Here is a 27,997-nt window from a genome sequence, read left to right on the forward strand (position 1 = left end):
TCAGGTATTGCCTTCACTTCTATATTGAGTACAGTGTTGAACATGCTGTTGGTGATTAACAAAAAATAAATAAAAATAATACTTTTTGGGGGCATGTGGTAAGGGGTGGACAGAGATACTGCTCAGCTGTTATTCTGGCTTTGGGCCATGTAGATTCACACCATGCATGGACCGATGGGTTACCTGCCTACTTCTTCCCTTCAGTGGTCTCCTAGGTACAGCTTGTGCACATATGTGGCACACATGGGCATGAAGAGTCCTTCCTACACAGTATCTCCACTGGTCTGTCCCCCTCAGACCTGCCTTTCACAATGATTGTGAGCACAGTAGTAGAATTGTAAATCTTGCTGAGTACTGAGGATGGTTTTGTTAACTAGCTCTTTAACAATTTTTTTTTAATGTAGCACAGCATTATACTATACTGCAAAACATATGTGGAGGAAGAAAGCATGTGGTACAGAGGAAGTGAGCATATGAGGAACCCTCTTCCTCATCCATTTTGTACGTCTCTGAAAAAAATATTAGTGTTATTAACTTTAAAAAATACACAGTCTTCAGGTCCTCAATTTTTCATCATGTTACAAATCTGCAGCTGGCTTCTAGGTCAAGATTCCTTTTCTGTGTTATTACAACAAAAATCTAGGATGACAGTGCCCCTCTCTGGCCAGAAGAGATTAATGCACATTTGCTGGTTCCATTACTATAAAAGTATCTTTATCTAGTAAAGTAACTTTTAAACACTAGAAAATATTCTGCTGAGAAGGAACAGAAGTTGCAGATATTGACCTTAATAATGACTTTAACTTAGTTTACATTTATTTTAGTATTTCAAGTTTTGGGGAAAAAAATCACTGACTGCCTTCCACATCAGTTTCCCACACAATTCTAGATCTACTTCTTTTAAGTGATGGTTTCCCAAAATTTAGCCCTGATTCTACGCTCACTGATATCAACTGAAGTTTTGTCATTCACTTCAAAGGCAGGAGAATCAAGTCCTTTGTAATAATATTCTTTCTTCAAGCACAGAAGATGAAATTCTGGCCTACTGAAGTCAATAGGGAGTTTTGCCATTGACTTCAATGGAACCAGGATTTCACCCTGAAAATACGCTGACAGCTAACCTAATGTAAACTTTTTTATATAGGGTGCTGGAGCAAAAGGCTGCTTCCTGGGAAAATCTGACATTTGGGAAGTATGTTTTAAAAGGACATTGCTACATAGCTTGAAGCAACATTTAGTTTTTCTGCCTTTTGTTTAAATAAATGTTCTCTCTAGCCCAGTATTAGTAGATATAATATGAAACCTATTAAATATAAATTTTTAATAAATTTAAACATTCCCCTTTAGTGTCTGCAACCCAAACACTGCAGCATTACGCTAGGGCATGAGAGCCAAAAATTGAACCTGACCAGACAAGTTTCAGCATCAAATCTAAGAACCCAATCCTCCAATGTGATCTGTGCAGATGGACCTCTGGACAGAATCCCTAGACTTCACTGGGGCTCCGCACATGTGGATCAGAATGCCTAAGTGAAATGCGAAGATTAAACAACATAAAGGATGACAAGATAAATTATAGTTTAAATAGTCTTTTGGTTTTAATTATTTAATGTGTTATTATTGAGTAATTTCTTTTTGTAGATTTTCATCTGGCAAGATCACTTTACTCAGCTGTGGTAGTCTTCTACACTTTTTCTTTGCTGATTATTTATACTTTGGAATCTGGAAATGGGAAACAACCTACTGTATACGGTTTTGGTATTTGGACCTGAATATTCAAAACTGGATTCTGATTTCAGCAAATGCTAAGCAAAACAAGAAAGACTATTTCTATTTTTCTCACTTTCCCTGGCTTGCTTGAATTTTCCATGGAGAAGAGTGAAACCTTACTGGGGAGTCCACCTTCATTCATAGGTTTAGAAATATGGAGTATGTCTACACTGCAATAAAAAACCCAGGCACCAAGTCTCAGAGCCCAAGTCAATTGACTTGGGCACATGGGGTTAAAAATTGCGGTGGAGGTGTTTAGGCTTGGGCTAGAATCTGGGCTCTGAGACTGCTTCCACCGCTCCCCAGCCCCAGCCCTGAGGGTTTCAGAGGCTGGGCTCCAGCCCAGGCCCGAACGTCTACACAGCAATTTTTAGCCCCACAGCCCAAGACCAAATCAACTGACGTGGGTCAGCTGTGACAATGCCACAGGTCTTTTAGTGCACTGTAGATGTACCCCTCGTGCTTTAAATTGTGAACATTGTCACAATTTTCATTAAAAGGCAATACTGTAAAGTGCCACATTTCTGCAAACTCATCTGAGCAGCTATTTTACACTAGACATGTCAAACAGAGATTGCCTGACTCAAACCCCAACTCTAAACACCCCCTATACTTTGGAAGTAGGTTCAGACTCTGAACCAAGAGCCAGATTTTGAAACTAAATCAAACCCAGCTACAAGTAATACTAGGTGGCTAACATATGTACAGACATTAGGAGCCAAGATCTGGTCATTAACATTATTTCCAGTATGAAAGTAATGGTTAAAATGACTGAAATTACCTGAATCTCTGTCTACAGCTTCCACCTTAATGACAAACTCTCCAGGATCTTGATTTTCACAAACTGCAGCTTCATACAATGGCTTTTGAAATACTGGCCTCTCATCATTTACATCAAGAATGCTTACAGTCAGCATCTGGGTTGCAGAGAGTGATGGTCTGCCATCATCGAGAGCCATGATAGTCAAACTGTAGTATTCTTGACTCTCATGGTCCAAAGGAAAGGCTGTGGTTAGCAACCCTGTTATAAGGAAAAGAAAGGTCAAAAGGGCATTGTTTCATTACAACACTCCCCCCTTAGTACAGCAAGTTACACTATCACAATAGTCAGTCACTATTCGTTTAACCTCTGCAGTCCAAGAAAAGCTCAAGTAGTGCAAATATTTATATGATCTCTTAACGTGCAATTCACTCTGAAAATGTAAAACTCCGTAAATGTGGCATTGATTTCTATATCAAATGTGTTCACTTTACAAATAAGATGATTTTTTTCTATCTACTGTAAAGCACTGTGATATCACAGCACCCTCTAGGCAGCCCTGCAAACTCAGCCTTGGGCTCCATATGCGAGTCAGGCTGTGTTTTTTCCTTGTATCATCACCACATGATAAAGATTCTACTGGACAAATTACGCCCTCAGTGACATACATGTAACCCCACAGCTTTCTTAATTCTGTGCTAAAGACTTTAGTACAGGGGTTCTCAACCTTTTTCTTTCCGAGATCCCACCACCATGCTATAAAAACTCCATCACCCACCTGTGCCACAATTGTTTTTCTGTATATAAAAGCCAGGGCTGGCGTTAGGGGGTAGCAAGCAGGGCAATTGCCCGGGCCCTCATGAAGCTAAGTTGCTCAGGCTTTGGCTTCAGACCCGGGTGATGGGGCTTGGTACCCTGGGCTGCAGTCCCGTGTGGCAGGATTACAGCTTTCTGCCCTGATCCCTAGTGAGTCTAATGCTGGCCATACTTGGCAGACCCCCTGAAACCTGCTCACAGCCCCTCAGGGGGCCCTGGACCGCTGGTTGAGAACCATTGCATTAGCACTTTTCATTCATGTCTACACAGGGATAAAAAAACCTGTGGCTAGCCTAGGTCAGCTCACTTGGGCTCATGGGGCTCAGGCTCCACGGCTGAAAAATCACAGTGTAGACATTCAGGCTTGGGCTGAAACTTGAGTTCTGGGACCCTCCACCCTTGCAGGGTCCCAGAGCTTGGGCTCCAGCCCAAGCCCAAATGTCTACACAGTGATTTTTAGCCATGCAGCCCAAATCCCACAAGCCCGAGTCAGCTGACCCAGGCCTGTCACAACAATACTGCGGGTCTTTTATCCCTATGTAGAAGTACCCTATCGGCTTCCAGTGGAGTTGCACTGGTGTAATTGATTAGAACTAAGGGTTTGTCTTCACAAACAATTAGTTTGCAGTCAGATGGTGGGGGACTCTTCCTCACAGTAGCCTGCCACACTCTCACTGTCCACATGCACTAACAGTTCATTAATGTGCTTTGATCTAGTTGTTTCAAAAAGAACCAAACCAAAGCATTTTAGTGAACTGTTGATGCACGTCGGCAAGGTCCACACAGTTAGACCACGGCAGGCTGGGTAGAGTCACACCCCAGCTTGCCATGAACTAAAGTTCATGTAGACAAGCCCTTCGAAAACAACCGTGTTGGTGTACAAGAAAGAACAGAATCCAACTCACTATCTCTTATCTGCATTATCTCTGTAGTGCTAACTCAGGAATAACATTTTGTCACTAAAGTCATCAGATGTGACTATGAATACAAAGAGGGATCTGAACTTAATAAAACGGTGCCATTTTTTATGGTAATTGTCTCTCTTCGTTACACTCTCATTACCAAGAGGGAGGACACCTACTCTATTGCTTTCTGATGAATTATCCGTAGTGCTGTTCAACAGTTTGCTATAAAGGGGCCAATTCAGTATTGCTCATCATGCAGACAATAGGAAATATTGTCTTATAAAACATATAGGATCAGGTCCAAAGGGAACTTTTTTTGTCCAAAGGACTTTACATGTTTGGTAAATGGTACAGAATATAAACTCCAAGTCCATATGCCAATGCCAGACAGTTTGCTGTATGTATAGTCTCTCTCTCTCTCTCTCTCTCTTTCATATAGGAAATGTGATGTTTATTCTACACCTGAGAGGGGTCTTTTTCATCGTTTTAAAAAATATTTATGTGCCCATGGTAGTAAAAGAGCAGTGTGAGAGAAATCTTTTTTTTGTTCCAGAAATTTGTCCCAAAGCTATGGGAGTCCCACAGACAAACAGTTAAGATACATGGGCCTGCAATCACAGAGAGGATTGGCAATGGGAGTATAAACCAAAAGTAAGTGGTAGCAACTATTTCCTGAAAAAGATGTACAGCTGCACACCCCTTATAAAAAGAGAAAAATTGGATTCATGTTTGAAATGGACATGGTATCAGTGTTACAGATCTTGTGCAGGAGACAGAGCTTTCCTGGGGGAACTAAGGGCCATTACAAATATCACCATCTTCCTCTGTAAGTACAAGGTGCCCTCCTTTTACCTTGCATTCTCTAATATAAAGCTCTGTGTGTGTAAAACGCATCTAAAACAAAACACTCCAATGCACACACTTCTCCCCTTAGAGAGAGGCTGAAAAAACAAAACTGTGACAGATGTTAGTCACACTGGTCAATGCACTCCTGAAAGGTGGGCAGATATTATGGTGATGAGCATAGCATAAGAATCTATAAAGAATATACAGTACCTGTGGTTTTATCTAATAGAAATGCTTTGTTTTCATTGCCTGAAAGAATGTGATATGTAACTTGTCCATTTCTTCCTTCATCTGGATCCTCCGCAATTACGTGATGTACCAGAGAGCCTACCTCTGCATTCTCCATGATATAGGAAAGAGAGGAAGAAACAAAACTGGGACTGTTGTCATTAATGTCTAAAATGACAATTTTTGCTGTCAGGGAACCAAGTCTGCGCTCTGTCAAGTTTATTGCCTGATCTGATGCAGACACTGTCAGGACAACTGAGTGAGTGACCTCTCTGTCTAATGGAATTGCTGTGATCAAGGTGCCATATAAAGGGTGGATGAGAAATGGATTTTCACTAGAGTCACTCGTTTCTATGGAATACTGTACTCTGCTGTTCAGAAAACTGCCATCTCCATCTTTTGCATTGAATGTGTACACCAGAGTGCCAACAGGTACATTCTCCTGTATGCCAATCACTATGAAATTATCCTGGAAATAAGGGGAGTGGTCATTTTGATCTTCTACATCAATACTGAGGAAAACGGTGTAGTTCTGTGGAGGATTCTTATTACAATCCTTCATGACAACTCTCAGAAGGAAGTGAGAAATTGTTTCATAGTCAAGTTCCTTGGAAAGAAACAGATCCCCTGTTGAACTATCTATTTCAAAATGATCATCATCCTCTTCTTCAGAGATACTAAAATGCAGTTTTCTGTTGGTTTGCAGATAATGACCAGGCAACTTCACCGAGCTCAATATTTGTGCAGGTTTAAAATTCTCAGGTATGACAAAGTGCCTGATATCTTGAGAAAAGACAGATCTCCCTTTAGAAAATGGGATTACCTGAAACAAAAGCACAAAGACAGCAATATTGTTTCCATTGCTACTATTGGGATTTTTTCAATATAGTTTTTCTTTACTAATTAGGAGGCTCTAGTCATTTGTAGCTTGTTCATGCATAATTCCCATTAACAGACATCAAGGACAGAACAGACCTCACAATTTTATACTTGTAACACAGGGAAAAGAATTAATCCCCCTTCTTCCCCTGCAATTTAACAAAAGTTAAAAATCAACCTTAGAAAATCCTCCAAGTCACTACCCAGATTTATCCTCCCAACCACCATTGCACTCAAGGTTGGAGCAGAGAGGGAACAAGAGGTAATTTCTCCTCCCCTGAATCTCATGAGCTCCACAAAGAGGCTCCATCCCCACTGCTCTCTCCCCGCAGCAGAGCTCCTCAATAGAGCTAAGATGGGAACATTTTTCAAAGTCTCAAATTCTAATGGGATTGCAAAACTGTTTCTCATCCAGTTTTACTCTGGAGCTGCCTTCCCTCCTGTGGCAGGGATGTGGTGTTGCCACAGAAATCACCATCCACAATTTAGTTTGCCAAATATGAATAGGCAATTGATTTTGTTGAGATTAGTTAAACTGTCCAAGAATTTCCTTCACCACAGATCATTGAAATGATCTCAGAATGCGAGAAACTCTTCAATAATTGAGCTGCATCAGCCTCATGATTGAGAAATATTTAGCGTACTCCTTAAAACTACCAAAAATTAACCTTCCTACTGGTGATATACGAACAATATTCTGGGTGACATTCAACCTATAATTAAGGGATTATAGAAGATCCCTGACAAAGTAGATCTACTGTAGTTCTGATGAACAGCGGGTGGGTAGCTACAGAGAGGGCACGAAGGTAGATTTAACACTCCCCATGCATGGCACAGCTCGTCTCTCTGATAGCTCCATACAGGCCAGCATGAGGAGTGTGGGCAGGCAGAGAAGGGGCATGGTATAGTAGGGAAATTGCATGTATTTTAAGTATTTTGTCTTCAGGATTTCTCTATTTTCAGTCTCTCTGTGTTTTCTTTTCACTTTGCCTACTCTCTGCTCCATTTTTAACTTTTTTATTGGATATTTTTCTTCTCTTATGTTCACAATCTCTTCCTAAAAGGACATGAACGTTGTAAATTGCACGTCAAACTTCTGAACCCGTAATAATGCAGTGGTTTCAAAATTAGGCAAAATGTGTTCACCCTCTAATTTCCTGGTTCAGTAGAACAATATCTAGACTAGAGAGAATTCTGATGAGAAGATATGCTCTTTATATCAAAATATATACATTTTACTTTCAACATCTTTATCCTTTGGGTTTCTAAAAGATTAAAAAAAAATAAACTGAAAATACAGTACCAGTTTTCCAATCCGTGCTAAACTAACAGGTACCTGGATGTTAACAACTGCATGTCCTTGAAGAGGAGGAATTCCTTGGTCACTTGCAGTGACTAGTATTCTGTAGTTAGGTCTCCAATTATATGAAAGAGCTTCAGTTGTTCTTAACTCGCCATTGTTGGGATCAATCTGAAAATGACTGAAACTATCTTCTACAGCAAAAAAAGAAATTAATTACTGTTAATATAAATGTTGAAGATACAGTATCACTTCCCCAAAGACACAACTTCCATAGTCACATATTACTGTACTTTGTAATTAACAATACAGAGCATGTCCCTGAGGTAAGAGAATCTGCAAGTCCCATTTACTTCTATGGGAGTTGTGGGGACTCCGCACCTCTGAGGATCAAGCTCATAATTAGGATGATCTGTTGTGAGCTCAATCGCAAGATGCCAATTCATGGGGATTACGAGGTATAAGGCACCCGCTTATTTCCATGACCAGGCTACCTACATTACTGGTTTGTGCACAGTGGGAGACCAGCTCCTATAGGGCTGCTACTTACACAAGAGGGAAAGTGGACAGGGAGTGGATAGGCATGAGCAGAGAGTGGGTGGAGCCTTAGCAGCTGAACTATCATGGAGGGGGAAGTAAACTGAGACAGGTACAGGGCTGACTTACTTCCCATATGAAGCAAGGAGGAAGCAGGAACAGAATTGTGACTCTCAAAGTCTGATCTTCATCTAGGGCAGTGTAAATATGATGATCTAGCCTTGTATAGGAACAATACACTTTGCATGTACTCTAAGGGAGTTAAAATCCTATGCATATTTGCCCTAGAACAAAATAGGATAATAAGAAACTACCCTTTTATAGTTTATACAAAGAGTGACTACGTGGCCAATAACCGGTACATTTTCATTTAAATTATCACCAGTAGCCACTTCATATTAGTATTTATTTTAGACTGGCAAGGAAATGTTAACTAACAAGAGTATTGCTACACCACTCTATTTATGCATTCTCTCTCCCACTTGAAATAATGAAATTCCTAGAACGAAATAGCAGATTTCCTCCCCAATTTTACTAGAATGTGCAAAAAAAAAATATTTAAAATACATAAGAATTTGGAAAATTCTAATTTATTTGTTATAAAAAAATCCCCCTTAAAATATTGTGTATACAATATATTGCCACATGTATTTTTAATAAGGTGTACTTGTGTGTCAAATATAATTGCATAGCATAATAGCTGCTGCCATCCAGCCAGGAGACAATGGATGTGGTTTAATTAGGCATCAACTTTATTCACCTAAAATATCTGGGAATACCTAAAAATACATTGCACAGCGCAGGTCATCATCATTTCCTTAAAAATTTCCACATAACCCCCAACCTGGTCCCAGCCATCCTGTTGCTGGGACGCGCTGTCCTCCCCTCACATGAGGGTTAAGGGGGCTATAAAAGGCGGGGGGGATCAGCTCCTCACTGTATCTGAAACAGGAGCCCCAACCCCCACTTCCTCAGCTCCATTAAAGGATACTTTCCTTTCAATCCTTTTCCAATCCATTTTATCCAATAACCATATCCCTTCCATAATGAGTATCTGCACTGGAAATCTGGCACAAGTTTTAGGCACTAAGTTGCAACATTATAGCCTAGCCCCCCAATCCTACTTCACTGGGTCCCAAATCCACTGTGGGGAAGGCAAACCCCACACCCCATCCCTCCTCAGCCAATCTGGCAGTGCGGGAAAAATTCCTTCTCAGCCCCCAAAGAAAAGGGGCGACTAGCACAGTACCCACAGCACATCATGAAGGAACCCAGGCCTTTTCAGATTTCATGGGTGGGAGGGTGGATGCTGCCAACCTAAACCAGGTGAAAGAGGGTTTCAGGGGGGCTGCATGGGGTATAAATAAGTCCCCCTCATTCAGTCAGCAAGAAGGGCATTGCCTCCCCTGACCTGGGTCAGCACCTCCTGCTCCAGCCCAGTATACCCCTGCCCCCTCTGCTACCAGTTGCACAGGGAGCTCTTAAAGGGGCAACAGCCCCTTTTCTTCTGACCCAGGACCCATGTCATACAGCTGCAGTGAGCACATTCTAATAAGCTACTGTGGTAAAAACAAATCAAAGACAGATGTAGTACACAAAATATCCATAAAGAGCTACATTTCCATAGAGAACCTGAGTATGAAGCTGTTTGTTCCCCCAATCTGCATATGCAAATTAGATAGATGCACATGCAAATTACCATTTATGCATTCAATTACCTTACCCACCTGTATCTGGAAAATATTTGGTTCTGGATACTTTGAACATGCAATTTAAGAGACTATTGTGAAAACATGGCTTTGATTGTCAATATGTAGGAGATTTTTCCATTGTTCTTCAAGGTTATTTTAGAGTAAATATACATTTCTAATGCCTCAATTAACCCCCTTTTGGTTTGATTCTTGTTTTTTATCGTACAGCATACCTGGGAAATTGCCAACCAAAGGACACAAGGTGAACAAGCAAATATATGTAATGGAACAATATTGTATTCTGCACTTTTTCACTTGATTTTCAGAAAATTAATGCTGCTACACAATTGTTTTCATATATAACCCTTGTGTTTAAGGCCTTAATAGCATGTGTCACAGCATACACAGCTATGCTCCATTATTCCAAGGAACATTTTATGTCAGATAATTCCAGTGAAAGAGAAAGTTGAAGGAGACAGAAAAAATAGGACCAAAAAAAAAAAAAAAGAACTATAAGCATATGTTTATAACATTTGCTAGAAATTATGTATTTTAAAGTAATTGACAATGAAAATTAAAGAGAATTTAAACTAATAATAAATAAATGTGCATGAATACAATATCCTTCGTGTTCTAACAAAATGAAGCTTACGTTAAATAACAATCTCCCCACCCAAGTAAAGTAGTTACAACACGAGCGAGCTCCTACGAGTATTCTCACTGACTTCAATGGTAGTCGAGGGTACTCAGCAGCTCTCAGAATCAGGCCTTATATTTGTTTTTCCTCTTTCAAGTAATGCTGTACAAATGGTGTGCAGTTATGGTGTGAAGTACCATCTAAGATTGGTGTCAGTCAATAAAACTACAGGAGGAGTTAACCTTGCTTACTTGATAAGAGAAAAAAAATAAGCAACCAGTCAAAAGCAAGTTTTATGAATAAAGTACAGTAAAACTAGAACTGGTTGGGAAAACCATTTTCCATCAGAGAATGCAATTCCACTGAAAAAAAATGCTGCATGAAATTGTTTAGAAAAAAACAGGTTAGAAAAAACCCTCATTTTGAAATGATTTTTTGTTTAGAATTTTTTATTTAGTATTATATTATGTATTGTAATGTAATATACAAATAAAAAGTCAAAATCTAAACAAAATGATTCATTTTTGTAAATAAAAATGTTGTGATTGATCCAAAACAAATTTGGGAGGAATTTTCTTTCAGAGAATTTTGAAATTTTAAAGTTTCACTTAGATTTGGAATGAAGCCAAATTTTGAAATCTCAAAATCCTTAACAAAACAGAACTTCCATCCACCGCACAATTCTAAGTCAAACCTTTTCAATTTTATGAAGGTGGTTTCCAATTAGCTGAATTAAAAAAAAAATTCTTTATTGATTTAATAAATTATAAAATCAGGATAACAAAAGACAAAAATACGCATCTAGACCACACTTTAAAACTTCACACTTTTGATTTACTTAACATAGTTTTGGTATTGTTTCAGGATTCCATAAATATGAGGTAGAATAAGAAAACACCAAGGAGATGTTATCTAAACCAGAGATTTTTAGAGTTACCTCTGTACAAAAACAAATATATACAATGTAAATATATATGCACAACACACACAATGCAAACAATTCAAGTTACAACATACATGAAGTAATTGTCATTGTCATTTATCTAATGTTAATATACAACACTGCACTAATTCTATGTGCAACATTTCATAGAGATATATAAAATTCAAAACACCCAATTTAAACAGAAGTAATATTAATTCAATTTAACAGTGTGGCTTTTATAGCCACAACTGCATTGAAGGTGGCTGTGGAGGTGCACTGTCTCAGCAGCAGTTGTCAATCACATGCTGGCTGTGGAGTACTCCGTCTTGTAAAATGCCTGCCCTGGTGCAAGGAGAACGTGCTCAGCAAATCAGCTCTCCGAGCTCTGGTCAAGTGTAGGTAGTCTCTTGGTCTATCCAAGGCCGTGATCAAGTGTCTTGATGTTTTTGGTCTTTTGGCCTCGAGATGAAAACCTTGTCTTTGTTTCTGGGGCCTTGAAGTGAAAAAATACTCTTGCAGCATACAATGCCCCCAGTGCTCCCCCCGGCCAGTTCCCTGCTGGTGCCCTAGTATTCTATTCCACTGTGCTTCCCTCCCCTCTGCTGCCCAATCCACTCACTGTTCTGCTCGCTCTCTCATTTATCTGCTATTCTCCAATACTCAGGAAGCTCCTTAGCTCTTTCCCGCACAAAGCAGCACATACTGCAAATTTGGATGAAGAGGAGGTGGAAGTGCTTGAGGTGTGCGATCATGAACTGCAGCAGAACTGTTCCTCCAGCCATTAGAACATAGACATTCAGGGTGCTGTGTAGTTCATTTAGCTGTCTCAACTGGTTTTCAAGCCCTGCATCCCAAAGCTGTGACAATCTGTTTCTGAAAACCTAGCTATCATTAGCGACTAATCACAGAATGACACTAGATCTTTCTCAAATATAAGTGACCTCAATATGCAAATCCTATTATTTTAATTATTTTCCTGTGATTTCTAGAGGAACTGTATTCTATATAAAAGCCCCATTTAAGTTTCCACATATTTTGAAACCTGATCACTGGAGACGGTAAGTAATTCAGGAACTTTTGCCAACTTCAATTCACTCTGGTGAAGGAAGGCAAGGGTCTTGTCTTCACTGGGTGAGAGGGAGTCACTGGCATGGCCCTCCAATAGTGTGGATACCACAGGGTTCATGAAGTTTGTGAATCCCATCTCTACTAAGGTCTGGGCTCCTCCTTCCCCTAGAGAGCAAGGTTTTGGGTTTTGATTTGTCTATGGGAGACAGCTGTGACCTTTGTCACCCTGCATGTCTCTGGCATGTAAACTCCTCTAGTTGTGGTAACCGCATATCTATCCTAAATCTAACAGTACGAGAACACTCCTAAATTTCGTATCTTGGATGTTTTTGTGGAATTGTTGTGAATGGAATTGCTTTAGGCAAAGAGTTATAAAAGGCTGTATTTTTCCAGTGCTACTGCGTGGTTTTAAGATGACAGGGGTATTTTATAAAGCAATGGAAATGTAAAGACAGGTTCACTTTTTGGAAATGCTACTGTTTAATTAACAGGAGTAAACTAGTCCAGATAGATCAATTTTCAGTTACTGATACCATAAAGATATAGGTTTTTGAGGATATGACTGTGTACAGATTACCAGCTATTCTATGAGTGATGACATAGGAGCAGAAAGGACTGTTCCATAACTGGCGTTCTTCGAGATGTGTTGCTCAGGTGTATTCCGCAGTAGGTGTGCGTGCTCGCCACGTGCACCGGTGCCGGAAGTTTTTCCCTTAGCAGTACCCATACTGGGGGAACACCACTGCGATCCCTAGAGTGGCGCCTCTATACCGCGCTATAAGGGGAGCTGTGCACTCCCCCCACCCTTGGTTCCTTCTTGCCGGACAACTCCGACAGAAGGGAAGGAGGGCAGGATGTGGAATACACCTGAGCAACACATCTCGAAGAATGCCAGTTACGGAACAGGTAACTTCTTCGAGTGATTGTTCATGTGTATTCCACAGGAGGTGATTCTAAGCTATCCTTGTTGGAGGTGGGTAGGAGTTCACGATAGACCGGGACAGAGTACCACCCTGCCGAACCCAGCGTCATCTCTAGACTGGGAGACAATCGCGTAATACAAAGTGAACATGTGAACTGAGGCCCAAGTGGCCGCTCTACAAATGTCTTGGATAGGGACATGGGCTATGAAGGCAGCTGATGAGGCCCGAGCCCTCGTTGAGTGTGCCCTAATGATTGGTGGTGGGGGAACCCCTGCCAGGTCATAGCACGTGCATATACACAAGGTAATCCAGCGGGAAAGACGCTGAGTGGAAATAGGTTGCCCCTTCACCCGCTCAGCCAAGGCAACAAAAAGCTGCAAGGATTTCCGGAACAGTTTGGTCCAATCCAAGTAAAATGCCAGCGCTCTACGTACATTGAGTGTGTAGAGGCGGCGTTCCTCGTTGGAGGAATGGGGCTAAGGACAGAGCATGGGGAGAAAGATGCTCTGATCCATACGGAAGGTGGAGACCACCTTCGGGAGGAACGCTGGGTGTGGGCAAAACTGGACCTGATCCCTGTGGAAGACCGTATAGGGGGGTTCCGAGGTCAAGGCCCTGAGTTCTGAGACATGGCGGGCCGACGTGATTGCTACAAGGAAGACCACCTTCCATGAGAGGTGAGACCAGGAACACGTGGCCAGGGGTTCAAAGGGAGGACCTGTGAGTCGTGACAAAGCCAGGTTCAGGTCCCATTGTGGCACGGGGGGTCTAGCGTATGGGAATGAACAGTCAAGGCCCTTCAGGAAGCAGGAGGATATAGAGTGGGAGAAGACCGAGTGCCCTTGCACCGGCGGTTGGAAGGCCGATATGGCCGCCAGGTGTACCCTTACTGAGGCGGGTGCCAGTCCTTGGGTCCTAAGGGACAGGAGGTAGTCCAGGATAAGCTGGAGAGGTGCGGAGGAGGGCGAGACTCCCCGCTCACTCGCCCACTTGGAGAACCTGGACCACTTCGCCATGTATGTACGGCGCATGGACGGCTTCCTGCTTTCCAGAAGGACCCGCCTTACCTGCTCCGAACACCTGCCCTCCTCTTCGTCTAGCCACTGAGCAACCATGCTGTCAGGTGAAGCATGGCTAGATTGGGATGGAGGAGGCAGCCCCCATTCTGGGAGAGGAGGTCCGGGCGAAGCGGCAGCGTCCTCAGGGGGGCCACCAAGAGGCGAAGGATGGTCCCATACCAGTACTGGCGGGCCCACGCAGGGGCTATGAGGATGACTCTCGCCTTGTCTACTTTTACCTTTTGCAGGACTTTGTCGGTGAGGGGGAACGGTGGGAAAGCGTCAAGGAGCCGGCCCGACCACCACAGGAGGAACGCATCGGAGATCGCAACCCGCCCCATCCCTCCTCTGGAGCAGAACCGGGGGCAACGCCGGTTCTGGCGGGTTGCAAAGAGGTCGACCTGGGGAACTCCCCACTCTCGGAAGAGCCGGTCAGAGACCTCTGAGTGGAGCAACCACTCGTACTGGGGGGAGAAGATCCTGCTGAGGCTATACAGAACTCCCATAGGCTCAGGGCTTCCCGGCAGAGGGCTAGGGAGCGAGTCCTGCCTTGCCTGTTGATGTAGTACATGGCGGCGGTGCTGTCCGTGAGGACCCTGACCAGCCTGCCGCGAAAGGCCACGCATGCCAACCGTACTGCCCTGAGCTCTTTAACATTTATGTGAAGGGACAAGTCTGGGATCGACCATGTCCCTTGGGTTTGCATGTTTCCTGCGTGGGCTCCCCAATCCAGGTCCGACACGTCGGTCATCAGGTCTACAGACGGGCTGGCATCCCGAAAGGGAACCCCTTGCAGCATATTGCTCGGGCAAGACCACCATTGAAGGGAAGCTAGTATCAGGGACGGAACCGTGAGAACCTTGTCCAGCCCGTCCCAGGCCTGAGAGAATTGGGAGGCTACCAGAGTTGGAGGGGCCTGATTCGGAGTCTGGCATGGCAGACCATGTACGTACATGCCACCATGTGGCCCAGAATTCGAAGGCACGCTCTCGCCATTGTCACTGGGAAAGCCGTGACTGAGGCGATGATATCTCTCAGGGCCTCGAACCTGTCTAGGGGGAGAAAGGCTATTGCCCTTGAAGAGTCCAGCAGCGCCCCAATGAACTCTACGCGCTGAACTAGAACTAAGTTTGATTTGGTCTCGTTCACCAGTAAGCCGAGACTGGTGCATGTCGAGAGGAGCAGCTCCACTTGGGTCTTTACCTCGGAACGCGAGTCGCCCTTGAGAAGCCAATCGTCCAGGTATGGGAAGATCTGGACCCTCTGCTGCCTGAGGTAGGCCGCTACCACAGTCATACACTTTGTGAAAACCCTGGGTGCTGTGGATAGTACAAACCGAATGAACCGCAAACTGGTAGTGGTCCAGCCCCACTAGAAAGTGGAGGAAGCGCCTGTGCCCCTCGAAAATATGGATGTGAAAGTACGCATCCCAGAGGTCCAGGGAAGCATAGCAGTCCTCCGGGTCCAAGGAGGGGATAATAGAGGCCAGGGACACCATGCGGAACTTGGAGCGGGCCAGAAAACTGTTTAGGCCCCAGAGGTCCAGGATGGGCCTGAGGCCCCCTTTGGCCTTCGAGATCAGGAAGTACTGGGAGTAGAACCCTTTGCCCTGGAATTCTACTGGTACTCTACTGGAATTCTACTGGTACTGCCCCCAGATACAGTAAACGGTCCACCTCCTGCCCTAGGAGGTGAGCATGCTCCGGGTCCCCCGGGTCCAGCAGGGAGGGCGAGTGGTTTGGAGGGGGTGAGGTGAACTGCAACATGTAGCCCTTGGAAATGGCGCTGAGGACCCACTGGTCCGATATTATACGGGACCATGCCATGCGGAAGGCAGACAAACGGTTGCAGAACACAAACTTTAATAATCGGGGGGTCTCCCTGGCAACTGGCCCGGTGCCCCCCTGCAAATAGTCAAAACTGCCTCTTGCCCTGTCTCTTGCAGTTAGAGGGCCCAGGCTGCGGGGTGGAGTGGGACTGTCGCTGAGACCGGCGTTTTTGGTCTCTCGGTCTCTTATACGGGGGCTCGTATTTGCTCCTCGCAGGTTGAGCCGATGGTTGCGGTTTGGCCTTGTCCTTAGCTGGAGGGACATAGAGGCCCAAGATTTGCAGGGTGGTACGGGAATCCTTCATCCCATGCAGCCTGACATCCGTCTCGTCCGCGAAGAGCGCTTTCCCATCAAACGGGAGGTCTTGCATAAGGGATTGGGTCTCTGTCGACAGTCCAGACAGGAGGAGCCACGACGCCCTGCGCATGGAAATTGCTGAAGCCATCAAGCGGGCTGCAGTGTCGGCTGCGTCCGACCCAGCTTGCAGGGCCGTTTCGCTGCTGCCGGCCCCTCTTCCACCAGGGCCTTAAAGTCCTTCCTGTCCCGGTCTGGGATGAGAGCCTCAAATTTAGGCAGAGACTCCCACAAGTTAAAGTCTTATCTGCTCAGCAAGGCCTGATGGTTGGCTACTCTGAGTTGGAAACTTGCAGAGGAATAAATTTTTCTACCAAAGGAGTCCAGTTGTCTGGCGTCCTTATTTTTGGAGGTAGGCGCGGGCTGGCCTTGTTGCTCTCTGTGGTTTACTGACTCTACCACAAGCGAGTTAGGTGCTGGGTGGGAATAGAGATACTCATGGTCCTTGGCCGGCACAAAGTACTTCCTTTCAGCCTTCTTGGAGACTGGGGCCAAAAGGGAGGAGTTTGCCACACGGTGTTGGAAATGTTGGTTACAACCTGGTGCAGGGGCAGAGCCACGCAGCCCAGTGCCGAGGGGGACAACATGTTAAAGAGGGAATCGGAAGGGCCCTCCATTTCCCATTTCCTCGGCCTGCAGCTGGAGGCTGGATGCCACCCGCTTTAGCAGGTCTTGGTGCGCCTTAAAGTCCTCCTGAGGGATTGATGGTGGGGGCACCATTATGGTGTCGTCTGCTGCTGGGGAAAGGGCCGGCACGGAGCCGTGAGCCTCGGCCAGTACCGGCGGGTCGAGCCCCAGATCAGAGTCTAGGCGCAGGTCCGCCGACTCATGGCCCGCCGATCTGTCTCTTAGACGGCTGGACGAAGCTGATGGGGCCTGAGACGCTCCGGCGACCAAGCGGGCCCCCGTCTGGGCGGCCATCGGTGGCCACGGTGCCCACTGACACCACTGTCCCTGCCATGGGGCCCCTTGCCACTGACCCGGCTGAGGGCCCGGTGGTGGTAGTTGCCCCGGCTGCACTGCGTGGGCTGGGGATGGGCGGTTGGGTCCCGAGGCCGAGGTCACCGTTGAGCGCACGGTCTCACGGGAACAGTATGAGTGGCGGTGCCTGCAATGCCACCTCCCTCGGGACCTGGACCTCACCGTTGAGCACACGGTCTCACGGGAACAGTATGAGTGGCGGTGCCTGCAATGCCACCTCCCTCAGGACCTGAACCTCGACGTTAAGGACCGGTACCCGCCCCAAGTGCTACTTTGGTACCCATGACGGTGGCGGGAGCTCTGGTGCTCAGGTGCCGAGTCATCGTGAAGGGAATCCCGAGCGCTACGTCTAGTTGAGCAGGAACTGGAACGAGAACGATGACGTCTATCCCGTTGAGAACGGCTGCAGTAGTTGCGTTGTGAAGGGAAACGTTCCCGGAGCCTCTCTCGATGCCTGTGCTTGCTGGCAGGCGGCATAGAGGGTCCCCGAGACTCCCGTGCGGGTAGTGACCGGGATGGCCTGGTCAGCATCAAGGGAGGGCGCGAGCTGCTGGATGATCGGTCGCTGCGCGCCGAACGGTGCGGGGAGCGGCCCTCGGAGCGGGAACTGCGACCCGCAGGAGAGGTCTGATGGGCACCCAATGTGGACTTGCCCTGAGACCGGGAAGCCGTCACCGGCTGCGCGCCTGGAACCAGCAGACTCATGATGTCTTTCACAGCCTGCATCGCCTCCGGCGTTGACGGCATTTGGACTGGTGGAGATGTGCGGGCAGACGGCGCTGGGCTGCTACACTCAACATGAGTCGGGGGCCTTGAGCCTGGGGGGGTTCTGCCCAACATTGGACCAGTTTCCCCTCTTTCTTTGTCTCGGTGCCACTGCAAAGTAGGGCCCTTTCCCTGTTTCTTGGAGGGGAAGCGGTGCCGGCTGGTAGAGGGGGCCTCGCTACGCACCGACGATGCAGCGGTGGGTGCCGAGTCCGCCCGGTGTGCCGGAGTTGGGGCCAACGCCGATTCCATCAGGAGAGCATGGAGTCTAATGTCTCTCTCCTTCTTGGTCCGCGGCTTGAATGACCTGCAGATCTTACAACGTTTGCTGATGTGAGTCTCACCCAAGCAGGGGAGACACTCAGCGTGCAGGTCATTCCTAGGCATAGAATGGCGACAGGAGTCGCACGACTTGAAGCCTGGGGTATGGGGCATGCTCCGAGCCCAATCTAACAACTGAAGTAACAATTCCACGAACGGTACCACTAAGGTTGAGTAGAAAGGCTGCAGCAGAGCTGGAGCACAAAGTTCCGACTATCTTCACTAGCGGCAAGAAGGAACTGAGGGTGGGTGGAGCGTGCAGTTCCCCTTTTAGCGCGGTAGAAAGGCACCACTCTAGGGGTCGCAGCAGCACTCCCCCAGTACGCGTACTGCTAAGGGAAAATTTTCCGGCATTGGTGCACGTGGTGAGCACGCACACCTACTGTGGAATACACCTGAGCAATCACTCGAAGAAGAACTGTGATTGGATGATCATTCACATCTCTAGATTTTAGCATTTGAGGGTGTTTTGGTTTGATTTGTTTTTTGTTTTAAAGTGAAACATTTATTTTCAAAGCTAACATTTGTGTCTTTTGAGTATACTACAATGATCCCTTAAAAGTTTTCCTCCCTTAAATAAAGGTGCACATTTCTGATTAACTCCTTTACACCAATTAATCTGTTTTTAGCTGGGAATTTCCTTAAGGATCTTAAGAACACTAAACATTACTCTGTGACTTGCATCCCTGTAGAACTTGAAAGCTGCACTGCGGACATTGATATTCATAACTATTGATCCTGGGACAGTGCCTTAATTGTTGAAAAGAACATTGGGATCTGCATGCAGATCCCAAACTGATTCCTGTGTTTTTAAGGTAGTCCTCATAGTCATTAATACAGACTATATTTCTTTATTATGTTTTAGTACCTGATTATCTTCTGAACAATACCTCAATACTAAATTCTTGATTTCTTATTTTTTAAATATTAAACCACATTTCACTGTGAAAAAAAAGATCTAGATGTGAAATGCCATTAGCCAGGTAATACAAATGTATTATCGGAGAAGGTCAGATGCCTCTAGATTTGTTCACTGACAAAATATCTAATTTCACAGTTGAGGGGGGGGGGGTGCCTGGCTTTTTTTGAGTTTACTTTATTTGACCAAATAAGGTTTCTAATCAGAGTATAACATATTTAACCTTTTAACATTTTTAGCAGTAACATACTAAAAACAGTTAAATGTTGGGGTAGTAACCATTTTAATAATTTGCATTATTACTGAGTTCTCTCCAAGGCTGCTCTGTGTAGCCAATGGGGGAAACCTCTGTGATACTGAAGGGAAGGTGGGGCTATATAGAGGGACAGCCATCTATACAGACTGGCCTTTACTTTGACAGACTTGGTCCACATGGTTGGGAGGCCCTGACTGCTGCCTTCTCTTCAGCCCTCTAACTCTCTACTGCACTAGAAGGGACAATTTCTTGACAACTCTATAGTTCAACATACAGGAGTTTTCAGTCCCTTTTGGTCCTCTCTCCAGGAGGTGGCAATCTGGATCTATATTTTTAGGAGTATACCTGGGTTTTTAGCACCTTGTAATTTTTGCATAATAGCAAATAAAGGTATTATTTCAGAGAAATAGATGCAATTAAAACAGACCTTCAGATTAATAAAAACTGTTGATTCTTATTACACAAATACATTACAACTGCAATATTTTCAATCCAGCTGTAAAAAATTAATTTAAAAAAGTGTCTGTTGGTGGGAGAGAGCAGATTTAACATCTGGGCCCTTATGGAGATTAGGGTGTTTTCCTTCTACAAAGGCAAATACACCTCTACCTCGATATAACGCTATCCTCAGGAGCAAAAAAATCTTACCGCGTTATAGATGAAACCGCGTTATATCAAACTTGCTTTGATCCGCCGGAGTGCGCAGCCCCCCCGCCCTGGAGCACTGCTTTACCACGTTATATCCGAATTCGTGTTAAATTGGGTCGTGTTATATCGAGGTAGAGGTGTATAGTGCAAAGATACTGGGGAATATAGCTCATAATAATAAGTAACCTCTGCCTTGCCATGAAGGGATTACTGCCTCCCTTTCTCCTTAAGAGTGAGAGATAATTTAGTTTTAGGATACTTTAGTTTTGGTTCTTTACTCTGAAGTGCCAAATAATATTGACAAGTATAAACTGACTGAGGCATGGATTTGAGCTCTAGTTAAGTGAAGATGACAGATCAAAAACTGTAGAATTCAGATGGAAACATCAGAGCTGTTTTCTTGCATAGCCTGTTTTCAATCAAATGGTATGTTTTATGTGTCAATTATTACAGATTTAAAATATTAAGCATGAAAGACATTGACTCCATAAATCCTGTGAAACAAAGCAGAGTATAAAAAATAATGTTATGGCATTCTAATGTGAACGCCTTACTGACAGTTTTTCAGAAATAAAGTTTTATTCTTAACACGTTTTGCAGTCTTGAACAAATAATGTGGTATAGCCAAGGGAACTGCCATATTTTTCTCATTGTTTAGATGCTCTCTTCTTATTTTATGTCTGACACAGACAGACAAGGACACATCTCTATCTCTGATTAGAACTAATGGCTCAATCTTTCTCCTGTTGAAGTCTGACTCTAGGAGAGCTTTGTCATTGATTTCACTGGAAAAAGAATCAGGTCCTAAGGCATATTCCATCTCCGATGTGTAGGAGTTCTGGGAGATTTTTATGTTGCCAAACAGTATCAGGCAAACATATTGCCAAACAAAGGGTAAAAATTGAGCTAAAAACCACAAGCCTCATTGTTTGCTCAGATTATCTTTTGATAATAAATCCATGGTATGCCCACATCTTGAATACTACATGCAAATGTGGTCGCCCCATCTCAAAAAAGATATTTGGAATTGGAAAAGATTCAGAAAGATTCAGAAAAAGGGCAACAAAAATGTTTAGGGGTATGGAACGACTTCCATATGAGGAGTGATTAATAAGACTGGGACTTTTCAGTTTGGAAAAGAGACCATTAAGGGGAAGATATGATTGAGGTCTACAAAATCATGACTGGTATGGAGAAAGTAAATAAGGAAGTATTATTTACTCCTTCTCATAACACAAGAAAAGACAGTTACCTTTCCCGTAACTGGTGTTCTTCGAGATGTGTTGCTCATGTCCATTCCATGTGCACCAGTGCCGGATGTTTTTCCCCTAGCAGTACCCATAGGGGAGAGTCCCTCGCGACCCCTGGAGTGGCGCCACCATGGTGCGGTATAAGGGCCGCTGCACGCTCCCTTCACCCTCAGTTCCTTCTTGCCAGACGACTCCAACAGGGGGGAAGGAGAGCAGGATGTGGAATGGACACTAGCAACACATCTCGAAGAACACCAGTTATGGAAAAGGTAACTGTCTTTTCTTCTTCGAGTGATTGCTCATGTGCATTCCACAGTAGGTGATTCCAAACTATATCTGTTGGAAGTGGATAGGAGTTCACAGACACTCGGTATGGAGCACTGCCCTGCCGAACCCAGCGTCCTCCCTGGTCTGGGAGACGATCGCATAATGCAAGGTGAACATGTGGACCAATGACCAAGAAGCAGCACTACAAATGTCCTGAATAGGGACGTGAGCCAGAAAGGCAGCTGACGAGGCTTGCGTCCTTCTCGAGTGCGCTCTCACAATCGGTGGCAGGGGAACTCCCGCCAGGTCATAACAAGTACAGATACATGAAATGACGCAGCTGGAGAGCCGCTGAGTGGAGATCGGCCGACCCTTCATGCATTCAGCCATGGCAATGAACAGCTGTGAAGACTTTCTGAATGGTTTTGTTCATTCCAGGTAAAAAGCCAGTGCCCGTCTCACATCTAGCATGTGGAGACGGCGCTCCTCACTAGACGCATGCGGCTTGAGACAGAGCACCGGAAAGAAAATGTCCTGGCTCATATGATAGGCGGAGACCACCTTGGGGAGGAACGAAGGGTGTGGGCAGAGCTGGACCTTATCTTTATGAAATACCGTATACAGGGGTTCGGAAGTCAGGGCCCGGAGCTGCGAGACCCTCCTAGCAGACGTGATTGTCACAAGAAAGGCTACTTTCCAAGAAAGGTGGGATCAGGAGCCTGTGGTAAGCAGCTCAAATGGAGGTCCTGTCAGCCTGGCCAGAACCAAGTTCAAGTCCCACTGTGGAACCGGGGCCTAACGTAAGGAAATCCAAGTCCTTAAGGAATAGACTGGTCATGACATGAGAAAATACTGTGTGGCCCTGGACGGGTGGGTGGAAGGCCAATATGGCTGCCAGATGCATTTTGACAGACGAGGGCACTAGGCCTTGGGCTCTGAGATGAAGGAGGTAATCCAGTATAAGCTGGAGTGGGGCAGCCACTGGTGAGATGCCGTGAGCGCCAGCCCACCTAGAGAACCTTGACCATTTTGCCAGTTAAGCCTGACGCATGGAGGGTCTCCTGCTTTCCAGGAGGACTCGCTGGATGCCCTCCGAGCAGGTCCTTTCCTCTTGGCCTAACCATTGAGCAACCATGCTGTGAAGTGGAGAGCTGCAAGGTTGGGGTGGAGGAGGCAACCTTGGTCCTGGGATAGGAGGTCTGGGCGGGTTGGTAGCGGCCATGGGGGGAGGGGGAGAGAGGGGGCAATGGAAAGGTTCATAAGAGTCCCGTACCAGTGTTGTCTGGGCTATGGTGGGGAAATAATGAGGATGCGAGCCTTGTCCATCTTGATTTTTTCCAGGACCTTGCTGATCAGCGGAATTGGGGGAAAAGCATATAGCAGCTGAGCGAACCAGGATAGAAGGAAGGCATCGGAAATCACGCCCTTGCCCAGGCCCCTCCTGGAGCAGAACCGGGGGCACTGGCGGTTCTGCTTGGTCATGAAGAGGTCCAGCTGGGGAGTGCCCTACATTCGGAAGATCATGTGAGCCGCCTCTGGGTGTAGCAACCACTCGTGCTGGAAGGAGAAGTCCTGGCTCAGGTGATCCCTTGAGAGTTCTGGATGCCTGGAAAGTGGTGGGCTTCCAAGTTGATATTGTGGGGGATGCAGAAAGTCCCACAGTCGGAGAGCTTCCTGGCAGAGGGCTGAAGAATGGGCCCCACCTTGCCTGTTGATGTAGAACATCGAGGCCGTGTTGTCCGTGAGAACTCTGACTACCCTGCCCGTAAGGCACGGGCGAAAGGCCACGCAGGCCAGACAGACCGCTCAGAGTTCTTTGACGTTTATGTGCAGACCTAGTTCCTGCTTGGACCACAGGCCTTGCGTCTGGAGGTTTCCCACATGGGCTCCCCACCCCAAGTCCAATGCATCGGACACCAGCTCTATAGCTGGGGAGCAGCTCCTGAACGGAGCATGTTCTCCGGGATGGACCACCAAAGGAGGGAGGTTAGTATGGACTTGGGCACGGTGAGGACTTTGTCCAACCTGTCTCTGGACTGGGAGAATGTCGAGGTCAGCCAGAGCTGAAGGGGCCGCATCCTGAGTCTGGCATGGTGTACCACGTACATGCATGCTGCCATGCGACCCAGGAATTGGAGGCACGCCCTGGCAGTTGTCTTGGGAAACCTCGTAATCGCCCTGATAAGATCCCTCAAGGTTTCAAACCTGTCTGGCAGGAGGGAAGCTCTGGCCAATGTAGCATTGAGAATCGCGTCAATGAACTCTATTAGTTGTACTGGTACCAATGTGGATTTGTTGTTGTTTACCAGCAGCCCCAGTGTGGTACATGTGTACGGGATGAGTGTTATGTGGTCCTGTACCTGTGATCTGGAGCTGCCTTTGATCAGCTACAGGTAGGGGAAGATCTGGACCCCCCTCCACCCCTGCCCCAATGCCTGAGGTAGGCTGCCACCACAGACATACACTTTGTGAAGACTGTGGGTGCCATCAAGAGGCCAAACAGGAGGACGGTGAACTGGCAGTGTTCCTGTCCTACCGCGAAGCAGAGGAAACGCCTGTGGCCCTCGAATATGTGACTGTGGAAGTACACGTCCTGGAGATGGAGGGTGGCGTACCAGTCTCTGGGATCCAGGGAGGGAATGACGGAGGCCAGGGAGACCATGTCGAACTTGAGTTTTACCATGTACTGGTTTAGGCCTCACAGGTCCAGAATGGGCCTGAGGCCCCCTTTGGCCTTTGGGATAAGGAAATAGCGGGAGTAGTATCCTTTGTATCTGAACTCAGCAGGCACCACCTCCATGGCTCCCAGGTGAAGGAGCCGCCTCACCTCTTACTCGAGTAGGCTTTCAAGAGAGGGGTCCCTAAAGAGAGACGGGGAGGGAGGGTGGGTAGGTGGGTTAGAGACTAATTGGAGGGTATAGCCCCAGGAGATGGTGTTGAGGACCCATCAGTCCGAGGAAAGTACAGAGACAGTTGGAGAAGGGTAGATTGGGTGAATCCCTGGTGCAGACTGGTAAGTCGTCCCTGGGCATCCCATCAAAATTGGCGCTTACCTGCCTGCTTGCCCTTAGAGGGGCCAGGCTGGGGGACAGGCCAAGACTGCCACTGTGGATGCTTCTTATAATCTCTGGATTTTTTATAAGAAGGTTCGTATCGGGAGTGGGTGGCTTGGCTGGGGGCCTGCTGAAGCTTGAACTTAGTCCTGGCCAGGGCCAGGACATAGAGACCAAGAGTCTTTAAGGTCGTGCGAGAGTCCTTGAGACTGTGAAATTTCACGTCTGTTTGCTTTGCAAACAGGGCCTTGCCATCGAAGGGGAGGTCCTGCAGGGAGCTCTGTGCCTCGCTGGACAACCCGGACAAGAGGAGCCATGACGCCCTCCGCACAGACACCGCACAGGCCATAGTTCTTGCTGCCGTGTCTGCTGTGTCCAAGGCTGCCTGAAGGGCTGCTCTGGCAGCAGCTGTGCCCTCCTCCTCAAGGCTTTATACTCCTATCACGCTCCTGGAGGGAGTCTATAAACTTTGGCATTGAACCCCACAAGTTAAAATCATATCTGCCCAGCAGGGCTTGGTGGTCTGACACCCTCAGCTGAAAGCTTGAAGAAGAATAAAGTTTTCTACCAAATAAGTCCAGCCTCCTCGAGTCCTTATTCTTAGGGGTGGGAGTGGGCTGGCCCTGACGTTCCTTGTGGTTGACCGCCTCGACCACCAGGGCGTTGGGGGCGGGGTGAGTATAGCCATATTCATGCCCCTTGGTGGGCATGAAACACTTCCGCTCTGCCCTCTTAGATATGGGGGGCAAGAAAGACGGGGTCTGCCACAGGGCAGTGGAGATTTTTGCCACCCCTTCATGGAGAGGGAGGGCCACCCTGGCTGGCACTATGACTGAGAGGACATCAAAGAGGGAGTCCTAAAGCTCCTCCACCTCTTCAGCCTGTAAACTGAGGCTTGAAGCCACCATTTTCAGGAGCTCTTGGTGGTCTTTTGTGTCCTCCTGGGGAACAGGAGGAGGAGGCACCATGATGGCCTCATCAGAGGAAGATGAGGATGGAGGGGAGGCGCTCTGCATCCCCACTGGTGCCGCAGTTCCCAGCACTTGGTCCCCTTCTGAGCACAGGGCTGGGGAAGAGTGCCCTGCTTACCCTTTCCTGGGGGGTTCAGAGAGGGAGGCCAACGGTCTGTCTGAGGCTCCGGCTACCGAGCAGGCCACCACTGGGGGCTGCGTCGGAGCCCATGGGGTCCACTGGTACCAGGGCGCTGGCCAGGGAGTCTGGTGCCACTGCACTTGCTGTAGCACTGTTGGGGCAGGCTGCCCTGCCAGACTTGTCTGGTCCGCTGACTGCCGGCTCCAAGGGGAGGCTGCACTGGTATACGAATGACTGCTATCCCAGGATGGGGATGAGTAGTGACATCATGAGCGGTGCCGGGCTCGAGACCTTGAGTCCGATGTAGAGGAGCAGGAGTACTGTCTGTACCAGCTGCTCCGCGAACGGCTCTGTCGGGCAGATCCACAATGGCTAGTTGCCGGCGATCTACGCCTAGGGATGCGGGAGCAGTGCCATGACGGGGACCTTGACCAGGGCAAAGAGTGTGAGTGGCACCCGTACCATGAGGGGCTACAGTGGCTTCTCGGAGTCGGCGACCTCTGGTGCCGTCGGTCCCAGTCCTGATGGGGCATGCTCTGACCTTGAGGCCTGCACTCCCTCGATGCGGAGCGGTGCCTCGATTCCTTGCTGCTCAGCACCCAGCCAGACAATCGGGTGGGGGTCAACAGGGACTGGTGCGGGCTGTGAGCGAGGTGGTCACTCTTCGGAGAACAGCGTCGGGAACCTTCCCTCGACCGCGAACGGTACTGCCTGGGTGGCGACTGTGGCAGTCAGAGTGCTGGCTTGCCTGTGGACCGGGATGCTGCTGGGGTCGGTGCAGCCGGTCCAGCGTGGAGGGCACCCGTATGTAGCCACTGGCATCCAGGGAGGTCAGCTCGGAGTGGACTTAAAGCCTTCCGGCACCGGTGCACGTGGCGAGCACACACACCTACTGAGGAATGCACATGAGCAATCACTTGAAGAACAACTAGGGGTCACCAAATGAAATTAATAGGCAACAGGTTTAAAACAAACAAAAGGAAGTATTTTTTCACACAATGCACAGTCGGTCTGTGGAACTCTTTGCCAGAGGATGTTGTGAAGGCCAAGTCTATAACAGGGTTCAAAAAATAACTAGATAAATTCATGGAGGATAGGTCCTTCAATGGCTATTAGTCAGGATGGGCAGGGATGGTGTCCCTAGCCTCTGTTTTCCAGAAGCTGGGAATGCGTGACCAGGGATGGATCATTTGATGATGCCTGTTCTATTAATTCTATCTGGGGACCTGGCATTGACCGTTGTCGGAAGACAGGATACTGGGCTAGATGGACCTTTGGTCTGACCCAGTATGGCTGCTCTTATGTTTTTATGATGCCTGTATCAGATTGTCGTGAACTGTTCCTATAGCAGGAAAATTTTCAGTTGATCATGGAAACAGTTGCTCATAATGATAAACTCTGTACTTTATGTGCTATTGGATGATTATGGTCCTAATCTTGGGGAAGCTGCTGTTTTTAACTGAAGATTCTGTGACTTGCCAGAGGAGCAAGTAAACCCCTGTGAAGAGGCAGAGGGTGATGGGAAGGAAGCTGGCTGCTCATGCCTCCACAAATATTTTGGTATGACCTATTTGTCATATGGTACCCAGATTACTACTTACACTGAGGCCTCTACTACGGCAGTGTAAAGGGAGCTCAAAAGTGGTTGTAAACCTAGTCTGACTTCAAAGCCCCTTGTCACTGCCAGAGTTACGTAATTGAGCCTCAGTGTAAACAGGAACCAGACTTTGTATGTTTAGTGGCTCCCTTAGACCTATCATTATTTTAATACACTTTCTATTGGGCAAAACAATTATAAATTCTTACCTGACAATATTGAATATAACACTACACCATTGTTTCCAAAATCAAGGTCCTTTGCAAACACAGTGGTGACAAGTGTACCTTCTGGCTGTCCTTCCAAAACCTGCCATCAAATA

The 27,997-nt window shown here is 46.7% G+C and overlaps 1 protein-coding gene across 2 annotated transcripts in view; it reads right to left on the bottom strand.

The window, feature by feature from the left end:
* Positions 1 to 27,997, bottom strand: part of DCHS2 (dachsous cadherin-related 2) — a 224,145-nt gene that overhangs the window by 46,266 nt on the left and 149,882 nt on the right. Inside the window, exons 7-10 of one of the 2 annotated variants that reach the window (XM_005299347.4) lie at positions 27,885 to 27,984; positions 7,541 to 7,698; positions 5,308 to 6,148; positions 2,552 to 2,791 (exon numbers count right to left, since the gene is read on the bottom strand). In XM_005299347.4, coding sequence (XP_005299404.2) covers positions 2,552 to 2,791; positions 5,308 to 6,148; positions 7,541 to 7,698; positions 27,885 to 27,984 — 1,339 coding nt within the window. Of the gene's footprint in view, positions 1 to 2,551; positions 2,792 to 5,307; positions 6,149 to 7,540; positions 7,699 to 10,924; positions 11,788 to 27,884; positions 27,985 to 27,997 lie in introns of those variants that run through there. The other variant, XM_065596475.1, reaches the window with a different exon arrangement.

Source organism: Chrysemys picta, chromosome 5 (assembly GCF_011386835.1).
Source record: "Chrysemys picta bellii isolate R12L10 chromosome 5, ASM1138683v2, whole genome shotgun sequence".
Lineage (NCBI taxonomy): Eukaryota > Metazoa > Chordata > Testudines > Emydidae > Chrysemys > Chrysemys picta.